Raw genomic sequence first — 20,819 nt, 5'->3', positions numbered from 1 at the left:
GGTGGGAGTCAGATCATAGCGACCCCACAGGAAACCTGCTCCTATTAGGAATAGATGCAAGCCTGACATTCAGCGCTATGCTCTATTAATGCTGTTGTTTTGTTGGTTTTGTTTTGTATTAATGTTTGCCATGACTTGATCTTTGAGTGCCCCCCACGTGGATGCATCATTTCTGACCTTTGGTGTCACAGAGCCCTGGAGCACTGCTGTTAGTTTTCTCACAACTGGAGAGAGCATGGGTGCAAAATTTACTTCTGGCGAAATATAAACTTTTTTAATATCTTAAACAAAAACAGTTGTTTACAAAACGAGTGAAAACTACATTCCATCAAGAAACTGATCCAGAAATTGCCCTTTGAGAAGTGACGTGTGTAATCAGTGTGGCAGGTGTCAAGTCTGCTAGCAGGGACATGTGCAGTTCCAGGCATTAAAGACTCAGATATGGGTCTCAGGTTTGCCTACAGGCTGCTTTTGGTTGCTTTCTCTCATTTTACTCAGATTGTAGACCTTGCAGATCTGTGGTGATTAAGAGATAGTAATACAGAACTTTTTCTTTACTAGTTTTGTAGGAAACTGTGAGATTGATTTGGAGATCAAGCGATATTTTTGTAGAGCTGGTGTGCAAAGTATACAGGTAAGGTTTTTAAAGTTTCATAGTCTTCCAAAATTCCCTATGCTGTATTCAAAAATAAAATTGTGAAGTTTTTATTAACTGAGAATTTCTTTGAAGTTTAAGTTTTTTATTTGTAGGTTATACTTGAGAGAAACCTGAAGTCAAATGCTCAGAAGTCACTAAGACGATCATGTGTCCTCCTTCTTGAGTCAGTAAATGGCCTGTGGAATTGTCTTCTGTGACATGTTTTGGTTTCCCATTTGAATTTAGATTCATGGTACCATGCGGGTGATCCTGGAACCATTGATTGGAGACATGCCCTTAGTGGGAGCCTTGTCTATCTTCTTCCTTAGGAAGCCAGTAAGTCGATGCTGATTTCATTTTTCCTATTCATTGGCAAGACTCTGTAAAGCAGAGAAATAGTCTGTCCTTCACTCTCTTTTCCCTTTTCTGACATATGAATTCTGTGTTCATACCTCTTTAAAATGCTCTTAATGGAGGGCTTCATCTCTTAATAGACAGCTTTTTTCCCGATTATAAAATAATGTTTGTTACAGAAAATTCGAAAATAGACTTTTTATGTAGTATTTATTTATTTATTTATTTATTCTTAAAGGTTTGTTTAGTTTTGGGAGGTGGGGACCGAGGACCCAAAGCAGGCTCTGCACTGAGCCTGGAGCCTGGTTGGGATTTTCTCTCTCCCCCTCTGCTCCTCCCTGCTCGTGTTCTTTCTCTCTCTCTCAAGATAAATAACTTAATTTAAAAAAAGACTCCCTCTTCCCCTCCCTTTGACTTCTAAGGCTCCTCCCCCTCACCTGGGTGGTCCTTACCTATAAGGCTCCTCCTTACCTGGGTTCCTGCAGCCTCTGACTGGCTTCCTGTCTTGGCCCCGTCTTCCATAGACTTCACCACTGGGGTATCTTCCCAGGGTGCAGGCTGACCCACTAGGGAGCATCTCTCCCTCACAGTCCTCATGGTAGAGGTGGGGTCTCTCTCCAGCCTCCTTTGCTGGCACTGCCCCTGGTGAGCATCCCAGTTTCCGGCCTCAGGGCAGAATCATAATCCAAATAGTACCAACCCCATTGTCTCTCACTGCCTCCTGTTGTCTTTTCCTTCCCCCAGAACACTGTCTTCATCCCTGTGTGTCCTTTCCAGAGACACAGGTGGTCAGCTTTCCCTGTGTTCCTTTGATGCCGGACTGCCCTGTGAGTTCTGGCACACTTCTTGTTAACTCTTTCAAAGCCACAGCCCCATCTGTCTCCATACAGTTCAGTAAATGTCTGATGGGTGCATTGATCTGTTTCTCAAATATCTTTCCATGATATGCCACTTTTGTTACCTTTGTGAGTCCTTTCTGGAGGTACCATTAACATCGTGTATAGTTTAAAACGGAAACGTTAATTTTTATAATTCGATTTAAATAACTTAATGCAAATTGTTGTTGGGTTTTTAAAATACAGGTTTATTTAGACTGGACTACAAGTGGTATTTTTTCTGTATGTAAAAACACAAGAGTTAAGTGTCTTTACTTTAAGTTGCTGCTAAAATTGCTGTTCTGATTTGCTTTTTATCGCTTAAATAATGGGCTTATTTTTAACGTATTTTACTACACAAAACGCAGTGAAGTTAAAAAGGCATTAAGGAATCTCTTAAAATTCAATTTCTTAAAATTTTAAGAAATGAAGAATTCTATACAAGATTTACAATTCATGGCGCTTTTTCTACATACCAGTTATTTAAAAGCCTTTATGTGTAAGAAACTTTCTTCATTAATGAATATAAAAAAAACTAATCTTTAGCAGATGGCAAAGTATTTTTAATTTACAGGAAATTTTTAACAATTAAAAGAAAGACCTTTTTTCAGTTCAGAAAACAATGAAATCCAAATCTTTAAATCTCCCTCAAAACTTAGCAATACTCTTCCTTAGGTTGGATCTTTCGTAGGGTTATTAACTTTAAAAATAACGTTGTAATATAACCTCCAAACAAAATCTTAGTGTCAGAAATGGAGGAGTCTGTGAAAAGTTCAGAATCATTCATTTCCTTATATGGCAAGTAAAGTCTCCAAACATATGCTTTGGAGAGAAGGGATTTTTTTTTTTCAGTTATTTTCAACTGGAAAATATGAGTACAGAACTCACTGCTAGCTGCCAAGTAACTCCTTGTCACCCCAAGGAAAAATACAGCTAGAAAGATTGGGGGGGATTGGCTAAGCAGATGATATAAAAGTACAATGCCAGAGACTCTTATGAAACCTTTGCACATTTTTGTTCTTGTTGATTTGTTTAGTTTTGTTGGTGTGCTACCTGCTTAAAAAAAGAACTAAAAGTTTCTAAAGTGACCAACTTTTTTGGAGCACAGTGAAGTGTAAGTTCACAGTGAAGTGAAGGTGTGGTTAAGTGACAGACTTGGGTGTCCTCTGGCCTAGTCTTCCACACCTGGTCTTCCTCTTCTGACCGTGTGCTTTGCATGGTTTGTTTCACTCTGTAAGCCCAGGTTTCCCCATCTGTAATGTGGAGATGAAACGTCAGTGGGTGTGTCCCCATCTGTAACATGGGAACTACTGCCTCACAAGATTAAATGCCAGTAGGTGCCTGGTGCATAGGAAGTCCTCAGATTTTTACGAAATCAAATATTTTCCTACACACAGGTTTAGCATTCGGGTGGGTCTTAACAGCAGAAGTCAAGGTTTGGTAAACACGATAACTTAAGTGAAGGTTCTGGTAAGGGCTGGAACAAGCCAGTGTCTCCCCCTGACCCGTGTCCTGGGAGCTGGCCACTCACACTGACACGACTGTTGTTGTAATTTCCTCAGGCACACGCGCATAGGGTCCCTTTGGTGTCCTCAGTTCTTTCTTTCCCTGGGGTACGGATTAGCCTAGAGTAAATCTAGGAGATGATCTGGGGCGTGCTGAGAATGCGTTTATCCTAAGAGGGTCCTCCCAGCTAGCAGACAGCATACATACTTCCTGAGTCTTTGAACCACAGATTGTATTTCGCCATCGGTAAAAATGGAAATAACATCTTCCTTTTACGGTGATTGTGAGAAGAACTTGAGTCCTGTTAGCTACAACTCCAGCAACTGAGATCCCTTAATCGAAGGAGGGGAAAAAAGGAAAGCCTTTATTTAAGTGAAATTAGTGTGTATTTGTCTCTCTCAAAACCTACTGGAATGCAGAGCTTGAAAGCCTTTGTGACTCTCATCCGTGCCTGTTAGGCCTTTGCTGCATGCTCTCTCCCCTCCGAGACCACCTTCCTCGGGTCCTCCCGTCCACAGGCCAGAAACAAGGCTGCCAGTATACTCAAGAGGCAGTGCTCCCCTTCCTGGCTCCCCTTCCCTGTTCCGTCTGGGTCAGATACAGACCCCTGGCCCAGCTGGGAGGAGGAACGTTGCAGTGTATGAATCAGGCTCCTGGAAGCCAATTCCTGCAGCCCTGTGTGGAAAGGAAGGGCTGGGCAGGCATGCCCACTAGAGTCCACCGGACAGGAGAGGGTCCCAGACTTAGAGCACACATCAAGTCACTTGGGAGCTTTGAGGGTATTTGTCCTGGCGGGTGTTCTCCGAGTGTCTTCTTGGATCTCTGCTTTGATACCTTTCGTTGTTTTGGATAGTCTAGCCCTACCCCCAGTAGTTGGGATGAGGGAGCTCCCCGTTGCCCTCATCTGTCCTGAGTCTTGGGGCTGGCCCTCTTTCGAGTGATCTCGCCTTCTCATGCGCGTCTTTGCTGGATCTTACGCAGGAGTGAGTGCGCACACCTACCTCCAGCAGTACAGGGTCTGATGGTCAGGGCCTGGGATGGTGTCCTGTGCTCCTCAAGACACAGCGCGTGTTTTCTTCTCGCCCCCCAGCTGCAGTGAGCCTTCAGCTGTGTGTCCCTCCTCCCAGTGGCTTCTCTTCCTTACAGCGGAAGGTGGAGTTTGTGTCTCCTGAAGCAGCCGCTTCCTCCGTGGCCTCACCCCTGCAAGAGACGCTCTCCCCAGTCTCTGCAGCACACAGGCACTGCTCTGCCCACAAGCGGGTTGCAGATGCCCCGTGTCTGGATTTACTCTGGCTCACCTGAACTGGCCTTTAACGGTCAGGATCTAGCTGGAACCTCTCAGTTGCCCTGTGGTACCTCAGCCACTCTCGGAGTCTCCCAAAAGGAAGGGCTGGTGGCCCTGTCACCTCAGCTGTCTGGCACATTCAATAGTGATGCTCTTTGCAGTTTTCGACATCCTGGAAAGAGCATCACCTCGGGGAATCTGGAAGTCCCAGGAGTAACAAAATCAGGAGAACATTCTTGACTTGACCATCAGTGAAAACTGACTAACTGAAAAACTCTGGAGAGGGGCGGGAGGCACCAGTCTGTATTTTATCAGGCTTCCCAGATGATTCGTGGTCTGTACTGTACAACTTAGTGCACCTAGAACACTGGCATATAGTAAGTGTGAAATCAGTTGAGTGTATGTTTTACTGCATCCATCAGCCCATGCATTTCTGGAAAAGCAGAGAGGAGAAAGGCATGTCTGTGGTTTTCATGACATAAGCAGATTGGTTTGTGTCGTTCCAGTGGAACTGGAACCACGTCACTGATCCCGTTTCTCCTAGAAGAGTGACAGCAGCCCAAGAGGGTGATTGGGAAATCTGTCCCACTGGCTCTTGAATTTCTCCCAGAGAGCTTAGTCGTCCCAGGGCAGGGGCGGGGCGGGGCGGGGCGGGGGCCACGACCTGGGTCCCGGCCCTCTCGTGGCTGCCTTCTCAGCCCTCACACTCACACGTGCGTTCACGCTCACACTTGTTCTCACACACACGTTCTCACACATGCTCATTCCGACACACGCTCACGTTCTCACACGTGCCTTCACACTCACACTTGTTCACATGTACACGTTCTCACACACTCGTTCTCTCACATGCTCGTTACCTTGCACTCGTTCTCACATACACGCACACTCGTTCTCATGTACACTTCTCCCCACATGCTCATTCTTACACATGGTCTCAAACGTGTGTTCACACTCACTTGTTCTCATGTATGTTCATTCTCACATGTGTTTGTTCTCACATTCGCATTCACACTTACACTTGGTCTCATGTACACTCATTTTCACACTCATTCTCATGCTCATTCCTACATGTTCTCAAACATGCTTACTCTTTCTCACACTTGTTCTTATACACACATTCTCACACATGCATTCACACTCACTTGTTCTCGTGTCCATTCATTCTCACACATGTGCTCGTTCTCATGCTTGTTCTTACACACGCATTCTCACGTGTTCACACTCTCACATGAGAGAGTTCTCTCACATATGTACATTCATTCTCATGCACTTGTTCTCTCACACTCATTCTTACACATACACATATTCTCATATGCTCCCATGTTCGCACATACACTTGTTCTCACACAGGCGTTAATTCTCTTACACACTTATTCTCTGGTACACTCATTTAAAAAAAATTCTTTTTAATGTTTATTTTTTCTTGAGAGAGACAGAGTGTAAGCAGAGGAGGGGCAGAGAGAGAGAGACACAGAATCTGAAACAGGCTTCAGGCTCTGAGCTGTCAGCACAGATCCCGACGCAGGGCTCGAACTCACCGCGAGATCATGACCTGAGCTGAAGTCAGACGCTTAACTGACTGAGCCACCCAGGCGCCCCTCTGATAACACTCATTTTTACACATCACTCACAAGTCACGTGCTCATTTTCTCACACAAAAGTTCTCCCTCCCCTCTCTTATTCCTTCCTCCTCTGTGGCTCTGGGCTCTTCCTGTCCCTATCTCCCCTGTGTTCAAGGATATGACAGCCCATCCTTCAGGCCCTTGAAAGGGCCCCTTTCCTGGGGGCTTGTCTCTTGCATTCACATCCCTTCTCAAACCCAGCTGAATCCTGCCCTTCGTGAATCCTGTTCCTGCCTCCCTGGTGTTTTGTTTCTCTGAGCTTGAGTAACATTTAAATGCATCTCATGGTTTGTTGGTTTTTTTTTTTAACGTTTTATTTATTTTTGAGACAGGGAGAGACAGAGCATGAACAGGGAGGGTCAGAGAGAGGGCGACACAGAATCTGAAACAGGCTCCAGGCTCTGAGCTGGTAGCACAGAGCCCGATGCGGGGCTCGAACTCACGGACCGCGAGATCATGACCTGAGCCGAAGTCGGCCGCTTAACCGACTAAGCCACCCAGGCGCCCCCATCTCATCATTTTGACAGGGGTCATGAGAGTAAGCCGTCTGTCACCTGATGTTTTATAATGTCTAGTTTTTTTTTAAATATTTTTTAATGTTTATTTGTTTTTGAGAGAGAGACAGAGCATGAGCGGGGGAGGGGCAGAGAGAGAGAGGGAGACACAGAAACCCAAGCAGGCTCCAAGCTGTCAACACAGGGCCCAGCGTGGGACTCGAACCCACAAACTGCGAGATCATGACCTGAACGGAAGTCTGATGTCAACTGACTGTGCCACCCAGGCGCCTCTATAATCTCTAGTTTTAACGTCGCTTCCAGGGGACCCATTAATCTTTGGATGTTTCCCAAGCTTTCTGATTGAACAACATGCCCCAGGCTCATTAGTCTGGAATCAGCTGTTTCTTCAGAATCCCTTGGAAAATGTGTTTAGAGGTCATGATCAGGGCGCTGGCCACTGCCCGTTGCCCCACTGCCATTTGCTTCTGCACCTGTTCTTTCGGTGGGGGATGGGCACCCAGTATGAGGGGATGGATGGGGGAGGCGCCAGCATGAGTTTATATTGGTAGTTGCAATAAATTTGTATTTCATTTCTCTTACTCTGAAAAATAGTTTTTCAGTGCTTCTTAAATTTTTTTAAGTTTTGGTCTGTCCGAAACAAACTTTTGACTCTTCTGGTTCATACTTGTTTATAACTATCCACTTCCCAAAGGGATTTGAGAAGTTTTATTGCTGCAGCTATATGGGTAATTGAGATCATGCCATTTCTTATAGTATTTCTTCCACAAATATAAAGCACAAGTCAGTGTTTCTAATCAAGCTTTTTTTTTTTAACCTGTCTATATCCACTAAACGGAATCTTTTTTTTTTTTTTTTTTTTTTTTTTTTAACGTTTATTTATTTTTCAGACAGAGACAGAGCATGAATGGAGGAGGGTCAGAAAGAGAGGGAGACACAGAATCCAAAACAGGCTCCAGGCTCCGAGCGGTCAGCACAGAGCCTGACGCGGGGCTCGAACTCACGGACCATGAGATCATGACCTGAGCCAAAGTCAGACGCTTAACCGACTGAGCCACCCAGACGCCCCCGGAATCTTTTTTTTTTTTTTTAATGTTTTTATTTTACTTTTGAGAGAGAGAAAGCATGAGAGGGAGAGGGGCAGAGAGAGAGAGGGGGCGACACAGAATCCAAAGCAGGCTCCAGGCTCTGAGCTGTCAGCACAGAGCCCGACGTGGGGCTCGAACCCACAAACTGTGAGATCATGACCTGAGCTGAAGTCAGAAGCTTAACTGAACTACCAGGCGCCCCTGAATGGGATCTTATCTTAGCCAACTATGTAAGAATTATTCTAACTAAATACCCAAATACCCACTAGAGAAATGAGCAAAATAAGATACAAGTAATGAATGGATAGAACGTGTTCCGCTAATATCAGGAAAATGCAAATTGAAACAGTGATAAAGTACCATTTTTTTAACTACCAGGTGGACTGACTTTTACTGTCGGTTTTTGATGAGGGTAAAAAGAAAGAACATTTTATACATTTTGGGCGGGAATTTAAATCAGTACAGCATTTTTTTCTTTAGGGCAACTGGGTAGCATCTATCAACAAAAAATGAACATATGGGGGCACCTGGCTGGCTCAGTCAGTGGGGTGTGCGACTCTTGATTTGCGGGATGTGAGTTCAAGCCCCACATTGGCTATGGAGGTTATTTTTAAAAAATAAAAATCTTTGGGGCACCTGGGTGGCTCAGTTAAGCATCTGATTCTTAATTTCAGTTTAGGTCATGATCTCACGACTCATGGGATTGAGCCCCACATCGGGCTCTGCGCTGACAACACAGATCCTGCTTGGGATTTTCTCTCTCTCTCTCTCTCTCTCTCTCTCTCTGCCCTTCCCCTGCTCGTGCTCCCTCTCTTTCTCAAAATAAACTTAAAAATTTTTTTAAATAAAGGAATTTAAAGTAAAATAAAATCAAAATTTTTTAAAAAATGAGTGTATATCTTTGACCAAAACTTTCACGTTTTACATGCTAGTCTACATATGCTATAAGAACACGTATGTAAGATTTTCAGTGAATCATAACTTATAATAAAAGAGAAATTATAAATACTCTAAGTGCTCATCAATAGGAAAGTTATATAAATTATTATTCGATTTTACTGGAGGAAACTGATATTATCTAAAAGCAAAACAAAAAAAGAGATGGTTCTCCAGGTACCAATAAAGGACAGTGGCTTTGATTTTTCCCAAGCAAAAAGCAAGGTAAGGTGTAGGACAGTATTACGTACTACCTCATTTTGTTTATAAAGACACCTGTATGATTTGATAATTGGAAATAATCTGGATACTTAATATTTTTGCCCTTTCTTTTTTAAAACAGCTGATAGAAATTAATTGGACAGGACTGACTAATCTTCTCGATATCCCTGGATTAAAGTAAGTATGATGTCATGGCCTATGGTTAGCTTGTTTATGATATAATGTGCAGTTCTAGTGTCATGGGAATAACACAGAACGGGTAAGGCCTGTGTCCAAGGCAGACTCTGAGCCTTTTCATAGGCTCTCACATGTGACTCAGGTGAAGAGACTCAGATTCCTGAGACCTGCGTCTGAGGCATGGGGACCAAGTGAGTGAAAGGGGAGTGGGTGAGAGTGTTAGACTGGGTCCTTCACCCTTCATTTTACTTTTTACTCATCATGAGGCATCTTTCCAGCTTTGGTAGGTTTGTTTTTTTTTATTTTTTTACTTTTTTTTTTTTTTTTTTTTAAGTAGGCTCCATGTCCAAAGTGGAGCTTGAACTCATGACCCTGAGATTAAGAGTCACATGCTCTACCAACTGAGCCAGCCAGGTGCCCCAAGTCCCCAAGTGTTGGTGTTTTAGAAAAGTAGCAGCCTTTTAATAACTTGTAAGTTAATTTTTAAATTTGGTTTTTATTATTTTCCCAGAAAAATAAAGGAAACTTCAAAAATGAGTATATATTATAAAACTAGCCTTCTGGGTTGTTTTCAGGCTGTGCTGCTGCCTTCCGTTCCTCCAGCATCCCCTCCCGGAAGGCAGGTGTAGGCACTGGCCTGGGTGTGAGAGCTGAGAAACCTGGAGTTTCTGCCTTGTGTCCCTGGGAGTCCTTCGTTATTCTGTAGCAGTCTCATATTTAAAACATGAGGGAATTTGGGGCACCTGGGTGGCTCAGTCGGTTAAGCATCCAACTTTAGCTCAGGTCATGATCTCACAGTTCATGGGTTCGAGCCCCACATCTGGCTCTGCGCTGACAGCTCAGAGCCTGGAACCCACTTCAGATTCTGTGTCTCCCTCTCTCTCTGCCCCTCCCCCACTCATGCTCTGTCTCTCTCTGTCTCAGAAATAAACATTAAGAAAATTTTTTTATAAACATGAGGGAATTTGCCTAAAACAAGCTTATGAAACTGTGAAGGGCACATTCCTGCTGTGAGGGAAATGAAGACTTCCTCATTGGGTCACAGCCATCTGTCTTATCTAATGGAAGGCAACTGTTTGTGGCAAACCTGTTGTTGCCAAGCAGAAGGTTCTAGAATCCTGCCTTTGCTATTTACTTTTGTATTTTAGGGTTGCACTATATCACTGATTGGTTACAGTTACATATGTTCCTGGTAGATAACGTTTTAATGTGTTTTTTTTTCTAAAATAACTCAGAAATTAAAATTTTTTTTCTATTCCTGTGTGTTTGTTTATGCCCCTAAAATGGTAATTGGAAAGAACTTTATTTTGTTTCATTATCAGGGAAAAGTTAGGACTTTAATAAAGTGAGGCATAGTGGGGCACCTGGGTGGCTCAGTCGGTTGAGTCTGACATCGGCTTAGGTCATGATCTCACGGCTTGTGAGTTCGAGCCCTGCGTCGGGCTCTGTCCTGACAGCTCGGAACCTGGAGCTGCTTTGGATTCTGTGTCTCCCTCTCTCTCTGCCCCTCCCTTGCTTGTGCTCTGTCTCTGTCTCTCTGCTCTCTCTCAAAAATAAGTAAACATTTAAAAAAAATAATAATAAAGTGAGTCCTAATAATAAAAATCTTTTTTTAGGTACTGTGGTTTTATGGATCTAGAAAATACTGTTACTTTAAAAGATCTTTGCAAAGAACAGACAACTTTAAGAGTTCTTGAAGTATTCATTAGGATTCTTGTTTGCAAGCAGCAAAGCCAACTCAAGTGGTCTTAAATAAAAAAGTAAATAAATGAGTAGGGGGCACCTGGCTGGCTGTCAGAGAAACATGTGACTGTGGATCTCGGGGTTGTGAGTTCGAGCCCCACATTGGGTGTAGAGATTGCTTAAATAAATAAAGCTTAAAAAATAAAGCAAATGAGTAAATAAATACTGTTTTTTAAGACAACTTGTTCATGTATCCAACCAGTAAGTATTGAGTGCCTGCCATGAGCCAGCCACTGTTGTTAGTGCTGGAGTGTAGCTATGAACAGAACAGCCACACTCCTGTCGTGGAGCTCCACTTCCAGTGGCTCATTCCCAGCCCCTGTCGCTGGGCAGGCTGGAGCATTGTGTGGATGAAGTCAGGCAGGTGTTGGTGTCCAAATGATGCCCTAAGCGCTCTCTGTCCCAATCTTGACTCTGCTGTTCTCTGCATGGGTTTGTTATCAGGCAGGCTCTTGCTATGAAGTCGCAGCTCCTCTGTTCTTCATGCTTAGCAACTTCAGTCTAAAAAGAACCTTCCGCTGGTTCCAGCACGAGTTCCAGGGCTGATTTCTGTTTGTCCACCCATCCTTGGACAGATCCTGTGATTCTGATGACCAGGTCTTCTGCCTGCTCCCAAAGGAGGAAGAGAGGACCAGGGTGAGGGGCTGGGGGCAAGCAATGGAAGAACCTGCCCCAGACCTCTCATCCGGGCAGACAGATGCTAGGCAGCCAGCAAAACAACAGATCGCTGTTGCCATTTAGTGTGGAAAATGTGTTCTCCTTTGTATATCATGGGAGGGCTGAAATAAACACAGCCTTGTCCAAAGCAGCTACCCTGTAAATAGCATCATATTAGTTGCCTTACAGGGTGAGCCAGAGGGCGTGTTTTGCCTTGGCAAGCCTGCAGCTGGGGCAAGTCAGTCCCAAATCATTTATTTAAAAGAGAGATACAGGCGCACCTGGCTGGCCCAGTCAGTAGAGCATGATTCTTGGTCTTGGGGTTGTGAGTTCAAGCCCCATGTTGGGTGTAGAGCCTACTAAAAAATAAGAGGTGCCTGGATGGCTCAGTTGGTTGAGCATCTGACTTCAGCTCAGGCCATGGTCTCATGGTTCGTGAGTTCAAGCCCCGTATCACGCTCTGTGCTAACAGCTCAGAGCCTGGAGCCTGCTTAGGGTTCTGTGTCTTCCTCTCTCTCTGCCCCTCCCCTGCTGGTGCATGGTGTCTCTCTCTCTCTCTCTCTCTCTCTCTCTCTCTCTCTCTCTCAAAAATAAACATTAAAAAAATACTTAATAAAAAATAAAAAGGGAGATGTGTATCACACACATGTCTGTACACATTGAGATACATATATACATATACTCCATTTTATTTAATGATTTTTTTTTTTTTTTGTCAGAGAGCATGAGTGGGGGAGAGGGGCAGAGGGAGAGTGAATCCTGCGTAGGCTGCACGCTCAGCGTAGAGCCTGACGTGGGTCCCGATCCCACAACCCTGGGATCATGACCAGAGCCAAAATCAAGAGTTGGACACTCAAAATGATTGAACCACCCAGGCACTCCTAATTAATGACTTTATATGTAGATAGGTTCTCTTTATATAGTAATAGCTTTAACTATTTTATGTATAGAATTTTATGCACGAGACACACAAAATACATACTTATACTTAGTATTTAGAGAAATACATTTATCATTAAAAATATATACTCATGTATATTAGAAGTATAGAGGGAAATACCATTCAGAAACAAAGCCATGGGACACCTGGGTGGTTCAGTCAGTTGAGCGTCCAACTCTTGATTTTGGCTCAGGTCATATCCCAGAATTGTGGTATTGAGCCCCACATCGGGCACCGTGCTGGGCATGGAGCCTACTTAAGATTCTCTCTCTCCCTCCCTTTGCCCCTTTCTTCCTTTTACATGCTCTCTCTCAAAAAAAAAAAAAAAAAAAAAAAGCTATGGTATAAAAGGAATATATGAAAACATCTTTTTAAGTAAAATTGTGTATTCATATATAATATATATAACTTATACATAATTCTGTAAAATTTATATAATATACAACATTCTGTATTTGTATTTTGTATTTATATAATATTTTGTATTTTATGTTATAAAAGTAAATAGTAACTTTGAACCTAATATAATGAAATCTCGCCTTGAGCATTATAAAATGAACCTCTACATGCTGTATTCATTGATTATGAAAACAAAAGGTATCATAAGATAATAATGCTTGAATTGCTGCGCTTTAGCTTATATTTTGACTATCCCCACATGTTCCAACGAAGAGCCCTACAGGGATCCTAAGGAATGAGAATTAGGATAGAAACAAAAGTGAGGTAAAGAGGCAGCAGTTCCAAAGGACAAAGAGGACTGGACACAATAGGAAGCCCTTCCAGTGTGACAAGATTGTGACAGCAGCCGGGACAAGCAGAGGGGCAGCCGGGAGCAGCACCGCAGCTCGGGAAATTCTGGAAGAGCCTGGACATGTGCACTGGGGGATAGAAAGGAGAGCAGGGGTGAGGCACCAGGGTGGGCCTTCTGCTGCTTTCCTGGGTGCTGGGCCGGAGTCTGCACAGCTCGGCGGCTGGTGAGCGGTCGGCCTGCCACCATAGCAGCTAGGGGATTCTTGAAAGCAAGTCGTCATCAAAGGGCTCTCTGCTTCAGCAGATTTTTCTCAGTAGAAACAAAACCAGTATTTTGGAGGGGGCGGGGGATGCCTGAAGTAAGAAGTGCTCCGGCATCCAAGCCCCGAGGACCGCCTCACACCGCTGCGTAGCAAACACGTATCCGGTGTCTGCCGCCTGAAACCCTCTGAGTCTCTGTGGCGTGTTAACGTCTGATTAGCCGACCTTTTCAGAGAGTTGTTGTCCATGTTGTCTGTGGGGTTGTGGGTTTTCAGTCCTTTTTCCATCATGAATGGAAACGTTCTAAGTAAGGTAAGCCCTGTGCCTCGTCGTTGTATTTGGATGCCCAGCTTGCAGTGAACATTCAGTTTTTATTACTCACTGAACAACAGTGACTTCCACTCTGTCCCAGTGGTTGTTTTTATATGTACGGTTACTTTACACATTTATGTTAATAATTGTAACATCTGAAAAATCCTCGCAAGAAGTAAAACTCTCTTAAAAACTTTTCAGTTCTGGTTAAAGGTGTTCTTCCATAGCAATAAAACTTCATTTACATGTGCTTTCAAAAATGTTGTCACATACATACTGCTTAATTCTCAAATTTATCCCAAAGAGTAGGCAAAAATATATCAAAAGTACATTTGTTTCTTTATCCTCCACAGTTTTATACATATTACTGAGTTCTCTGGGCAGTAGTTAATTCAAAATTATTACAGTGGTGAGTACCCAAATACAGTGTGAAGAGAATAAACTGTAAATTCTTCTACTTTATTGGGACCTATGGACATATAATGAGAGAGAAATTTAATGTTAGAAACATGGAATGAGTAGATGGATGTTTGTTATGGTATTCTCTGCACTTTTGTGGATGTTTGAAATATGCTAAAAAAAAATTTAATGTATCTTAGTACTAGGTCAATGATAAAGTTACATAGAATGTATGAAACATTTAGAATATTATGAAATGTAGCCAGAATATATTACCTTGTGTTTTCAGCTCTACTCAACTATATATCTCAACTATACATGCACACACACACACACACACACGTGTGTGTGTGTGTGCGTGTTTGTGTACATACACATATACATCCCACATAATGGTCACCATAGCCATATCACAGCTACTGCCTTAAAATGCTTGTTTTAAATACTGTTTTGGAGAAATTCGACAACTCCAACCCTGTAAATGGGATATTAGATCATGTTTGTGCTTAACTTTGCTATTAAAGGCAAGACCTACTATTGATGTGCCTGATAGTTGTTCTTTTTTATTGCCCTCCTAATAGTGGTCTGTCAGATACCATCATTCTGGATATAATATCAAACTATCTGGTGCTTCCCAATCGGATCACCGTTCCTCTTGTCAGTGAAGTTCAAATAGCACAGTTGCGGTTTCCTATACCAAAGGTAAGTATGCCTGCGCCCCTGTTAGCACTTAGGTGTAGATATGGGACGGCCTATCGCATATTTGGGTGTTGTAACTTGCTGTGGTTCTCTTAGCAGTGACCTTGCCACATGGATCTGGATGTGATAGTTTGGCCTGTCACAGTTCTTGAGGGATTGGCTAAGGTACATCACAGAAACTTCAGGGCAATTCTTAATCCTCAGCCGTGAACATCCAAGGTGCTTATAGGGATTTAATCCTGCAAATGCTATTCTGCAAGTCCTAAAGGACAGCTGTGACAACTTAGTTGTCATGTCAGAAAGCATATACTATTTGTAATAACAGAATCTAAGAGCTTAGTACGCGATGGGAACTTTGTGTAATGACTGGTACACGTTTTCTCTCAGAGATGAGAATATGGTCATCTCGAATCCTTGAATAAGTTAACGTGGCAGAAGCAGTGCTGCTGTTACCAACTGCCCTGGATGAAATGGGAAGGCAGGCCTGGGTCTCAGAGCACAGCCCTCGGGCTTAATAGCAGCTTTGGTCTTGGGGTATATTACTTGGCATGTGTGGACCTCGTTTCTTCAACTATAAATTGGGGATGGTGCCTAGCACAGAGTTAGGTCACAGATATTGGAGTCACCTTCATTTGAGTAGACTAAGCAGCCTCATCCCACAACTGAGAACTTGCCGGTCAAGGACCTAGAATTCCCTCTAATGGTCAGACACGTGCTTGGAGTGGATAGGCCCTCACAGGTTAGTGAGAACTGTTAATCTTAAAGGTAAAACCCCCAGTTATTTTCCCAGCAAAAATGGGTTTCTTCAGGAACGGCAGAGAATTGCAGCCTGGGACAATTAAGCTGTGGCAAAACCACAGGTGATTCTGCAGAACAGGGAGAGGAGGCTCTTTCACAGAGGAAAGGGGGATCCGGGAGGGGCCGCTATAAACTAAAAGCCCATTGGGGTCAACTGGGAGCCCGAAGTGTGGTGGCGGCTCATGAGCTGAGCTGTTGCCAGGGCAGGAGAAGACCTCCCTTCCTCCTGCCGGGCTGGCAAAATAGTATCACGTGCAAGGCGCATCTCTTCCCGTCGGGTCTGCAGTGGACAGTGGAGTGGTGGTGCCTGAGCCCCCCCAGTGCTGGCCTCCCGACCCCATTCTAAAGGTTTCCTTTAATTAATTTTCACAGAGCTTTTCCTGCTTGGTCCTTACCCCCACCCATGTAGTCTGTCTGCACTCCTGTCTGTAATGAGTGTGATACTGATGCACACAGGACAGCTGATTTTTTTTTTTTTAATGTTTACTTATTTTTGAGAGAGAGAGAGACCCAGAACATGAGCAGGGGAGGGGCAGAGAGAGAGGGAGACACAATCTGAAGCAGGCTCCAGGCTCCGAGCTGTCAGCACAGAGCCCGATGCAGGGCTCGAACCCAGAACTGTGAGATCGTGACCTGAACCAAAGTCAGACACTTGACTGAGCCGCCCAGGCGCCCCAAGTTGATTTTACTCAACAGAAGGTGTGGAATTGGTCCTCTTTCAGTGGAGGTGTTGTGTTCAGTGTTCTTCCTGAAGTGGAAGGAGACAGCCTTTCCCTGATGTTTGTTACATTTTTGTAGTTAAGCTGGATCTCTGTAACAGTGCACAAATCCTCAAACACCTATAAGCTTTCTTATATTTTAAAAATATTTTTTCAACGTTTTTTATTTATTTTTTGGGACAGAGAGAGACAGAGCATGAACGGGGGAGGGGCAGAGAGAGAGGGAGACACAGAATCAGAAACAGGCTCCAGGCTCCGAGCCATCAGCCCAGAGCCTGACGCGGGGCTCAAACTCACGGACCGCGAGATCGTGACCTGGCTGAAGTCGGACGCTTAACCGACTGCGCCACCCAGGCGCCCCAGCTTTCTTATATTTTTTAAAAGTACCAACACCCCAGCTAATTGGTGCCCAAACTAGTTCTAACATGGGCATTCAGGTTTAATGGAACACTACATATGAGAAGTGTCATTTTTCTTTAATTTACGGTTTTCATCTCTGAAAATGCAAGAATTCTTTTCCATGTAGAAATCCTCATGCTCCTTTGCGTCTTATACTTTTTATTCTCTGAGCACGGTGAGTACTGAAGCCGCACCCAAAGCCAGCCTTCCTTAACCTTGGGCTTAAGAGCCAGCACTGCTTAAACATGTTGCCAGAGTTTCTAAACTTTACACACAGGAAAATGTAAACAGAAAATTCTCTAAGTTTTAAAAGTGTATTTATCTGTAAAAATGCATATCTTCCTAGCTGATGGGGTCAGGAATATTGCCCAGTGATTTTAAAAGCGTTTGTTTAAGGGGCGCCTGGGTGGCTCAGTCAGTTAAGCGTCCGACTTTGGCTCAGGTCATGATCTCATGGTTCATGGGTTCAAACCCCATGTTGAGCTCTGTGCTGACAGCTCGGAGCCTGGAGCCTGCTTCGGATTCTGCGTCTCCCTCTCTCTCTGCCCCTCCCCTGCTCGTTCTCTCTGTCTCTCTCTCAAAAATAAATAAACATTCAAAAAATTCTATTAAAAAAAAAAGGGTTGTTTAAAGAGAGGAGAATGCTGCTCCTTGTTATCTTTACCACCATTGTTTGCCTTGAAAGAAGTGTGAATGGAATGGAAACCAATTTGACAGTAAATTTCATATATTAAAAAATAAAAAAAAAAAAAAATAAAAAAAAAAAAAAAAAAGAAGTGTGAATGGATATTTTTTATTTTACCTATTAAACAACATTTTAGGAAAAGAAAACTGTGTTTAAAGTCTGTGAGTAAGTGTGTGTTTCAAACTTTCAGTTTCTTCTCTATAAACTACATTTAATGACATACAGCTGACCCTTGAACAGCATGGGTGTGGGCCCCGACCCCTGTGCAGAAAGTCGGCATGATTTCTGACTCCCCCAGAACTGCACCAACAGCCTGCTGTTGACCAGATACCGTACTGATAACATGAGCATTTAACACGTATTTTATATGTTCTATGTATTTTACTCTGTTTTCTTATAATGAAGTAAGCTAGAGAAAAGAAAGTGTTACTAAGAAAACTATAAGGAAAAGAAAATACATTCATAGCATTTTACTGTATTTAGTGAAAAAAATCCTGGGTGCCTCGTGGCTCAGTTGGTTAAGCATCTGATTTTGGCTGAGGTCATGATCTCACAGTCTGTGAGTTCCAGTCCCGCTTTGGGTGAGCTCGAGCCCCTCTTTTCTCTCTCTGTCTCCCTCTTCCCCTCCCTCCCTCCCTCTCTCTCTCCCTTTCTCTCTGCCCTTTGGTCACTTGCACCCTCTTTCTCTCTCAAAAAAAAAAAAAAAAAAAAACGCACGTTTGAGTGGATCTACACAGTTCAAACCTATGTGGTTCCAAGGCCGACTGTATTTCATAGGATTGTTCTAAAACTGGAAGTAATCATTGCATACGAAGGGCTTAGTACCATGTCTGAGACATCCTATGTTAGTTACCAGTTACTGTAGCACCGAGCCATAGGGCTGTGTTGGTGACCCGTAAGGCTCTGTAACTCGGGCTCCTCAGGCTCCTGGAGCACAGTGTCACCGTGGGGCCACCGACTCCCACCTCGTTCTCCCTGGTCTGGTCTCCTGACTGAAAATAGTACCACTCCAGTGCCGTCATCTGGTGCTGCTTTAGTTTCTCCTCAGCGCTGCCACCTGCGTGCTCCAGGTTTACTTTCTGCTTTGCCGCACGACAAGAGGGTCTTTGTTTTGTTCCCTTCCGTCCTGTTTTTAGGACGGTGAGTGTACACAGCGTTGTTCCCTGTCACGTGAACCAGTGAACAGTCCACGGGTTCTCCTTTTCTCTCAGGGTGTCCTAAGGATACATTTTATCGAAGCTCAGGACCTTCAGGGGAAAGATACTTACCTTAAGGGACTCGTCAAGGGAAAGTCGGACCCCTATGGGATCATTCGAGTCGGCAACCAGATCTTCCAAAGCAAAGTCATCAAAGAGAACCTCAGTCCGAAGTGGAATGAGGTATACGAGGTAAGATGTGCCCAGTGGTGTCGCCTGGCTTCTCCAAATTCTGAGTCCGCTCCTGTTAACACAGGCGTGTGGTTGGTGTAGAGGGTAATTTAAATCCTTTTTGCTTTAATTTCCCATCTTTAAAAAGAATTGCCCCTTTCCGTCCCTTCCTCACAATATTGTTGTCATGCCAACACATAAACGACACATAAATTTTAAACCTTGATGACGTGAAACCATCGCAATACGTAATTGGCAGAATATTTTTCATGTGAAAAATGTTTTATGTGGTTAACATATGTAAACATACAAATACGAGATTAATTATGTATCATTTTGTAAATTCTCATTTAATACATCTGGACATCTCTACATGTTAGTAAATACAGATGGACCCGATTTGTGATTGCCATTCACTTCTTCACCCAAAAGAGATCTTGACTATTCATTCCAGCATTAGAACCGCTGTTGTAACAATGTCATAGGAATATATTTTTCTTCACTTGACCAAGTTTTCTCCAAAGAAGCTCGTCAAGGTGTCATTGCTGCGTCATGAAGTACAATTTGAGTAAAGGAGTGATACATTTTTGCAGAATTGTTCTTCGGAACAGTTGTGTGGCTTATACGTCACCAGCTTCCCATCCTTCCGGTCCGGGCTGTTGCCGGATGGCTTAATCTCTGAGTGGTGGTACTTGGGTCACTAGTAGTTACCCCAAGAACAGGACTTGAACACAGCCACTTCAGGGCTAGTAAGGTGTGCTAACCTGTTCTGTTTGTGGGTGCTGTCTTGTGACCTCCTTCCTGAGCGGTGGAACTTGACTCGGTGAGACTAATCCCAGGTAACTGGAAACACAGTAGACTATGTGGGCAGATGTTTCAAAATGATCTCCCACGGAGAAGCGTATGTGGTTTGACAATGAGAAAATGTAAGTGCTTAACCACTTAATAAGAGAAAACTAGTACGGTGCTCTTTACCATAATCCTCATATTCAGCAGGTGCCGACGTTAGTAAAAATGTAAGATAACTACCACTCGTTATTTTTTCAGGCTTTAGTCTATGAACATCCCGGACAGGAATTAGAGATTGAGCTCTTTGACGAAGACCCGGACAAGGATGACTTCTTAGGAAGGTAAACCCTGAGGCGAGGAGAACACTCTTCCCAGTAGTCACACTTAAAACTACCGCAGCTTTGAAAAATAGGTGTATGTGTATATAACGTGTATTGTTAAGTGGCTCTTAGATACAACATTTGTTTCACTTTAGACTTCTTGAGGTATGTTTTATTTCTCTCGCATTTAAGTATAAGAAGGAAAATTCTAGATCTATGACCATCACAGCAACAACTAGCCGTGTGTAGCTATTTAAATTAATTGATTAGAACTAAACAAAATTTGAAATTCGCTTCAGTGGTTGTACTCGGCCCCATTTAAGTGCTCATAAGCCACATCAGAGCGTGGCCCCAAAGGCCAGTGCAGCTCTCCGGCTTTCACGCCGCACAGGCAGCTCCCCTCTAGGGTGTAGAAATGAGGTTTTAAACGTTTTCAGTTTGTCGAGTTTTTTAGGGAGCAGGGGGGATAGTAATTTACATTGTGCCTACACATTGGAAAAATAAATACTGATTTGTCTGCTTAAATTGAAAACCGGTACAGCTGAAGAAATGAGCTTTTAGAAAAATACATCTAAACCTAGTCTTTATTATTTAGCTGAATTTCTTGTGGCCAACAAGATACGGGTATAGATGACATTGGACAGGCTTGGCCTCATCAAGAAGGACCTGTGTATTCTGTGACTTCAGAATTCATTCCTGAGCTGGTTTAACAAGGGGCGACTGAAATATTGTAAGCAGGGCAGTAAACAGATCAATTTTGC

General features: G+C 43.5%; 1 protein-coding gene across 13 annotated transcripts in view; it reads left to right on the top strand.

The window, feature by feature from the left end:
• The window catches only part of ESYT2 (extended synaptotagmin 2), an 81,219-nt gene that overhangs the window by 34,767 nt on the left and 25,633 nt on the right, over positions 1-20,819 (top strand). For 12 of the 13 annotated variants that reach the window (XM_042927261.1, XM_042927262.1, XM_042927263.1 and 9 more), the window contains 6 exons: positions 562-634; positions 884-973; positions 9,165-9,220; positions 14,864-14,984; positions 18,794-18,970; positions 19,997-20,079. In XM_042927261.1, the coding sequence (XP_042783195.1) occupies positions 562-634; positions 884-973; positions 9,165-9,220; positions 14,864-14,984; positions 18,794-18,970; positions 19,997-20,079 (600 nt within the window). The remainder of the gene's footprint in view (positions 1-561; positions 635-883; positions 974-9,164; positions 9,221-14,863; positions 14,985-18,793; positions 18,971-19,996; positions 20,080-20,819) is intronic. The other variant, XM_042927264.1, reaches the window with a different exon arrangement.

This window comes from Panthera leo, chromosome A2, assembly GCF_018350215.1.
Source record: "Panthera leo isolate Ple1 chromosome A2, P.leo_Ple1_pat1.1, whole genome shotgun sequence".
Classification (NCBI taxonomy): domain Eukaryota; kingdom Metazoa; phylum Chordata; class Mammalia; order Carnivora; family Felidae; genus Panthera; species Panthera leo.
The sequence above is the reverse complement of the archived record's forward strand: the minus strand, read 5'-3'. Positions and strand labels throughout refer to the sequence as shown.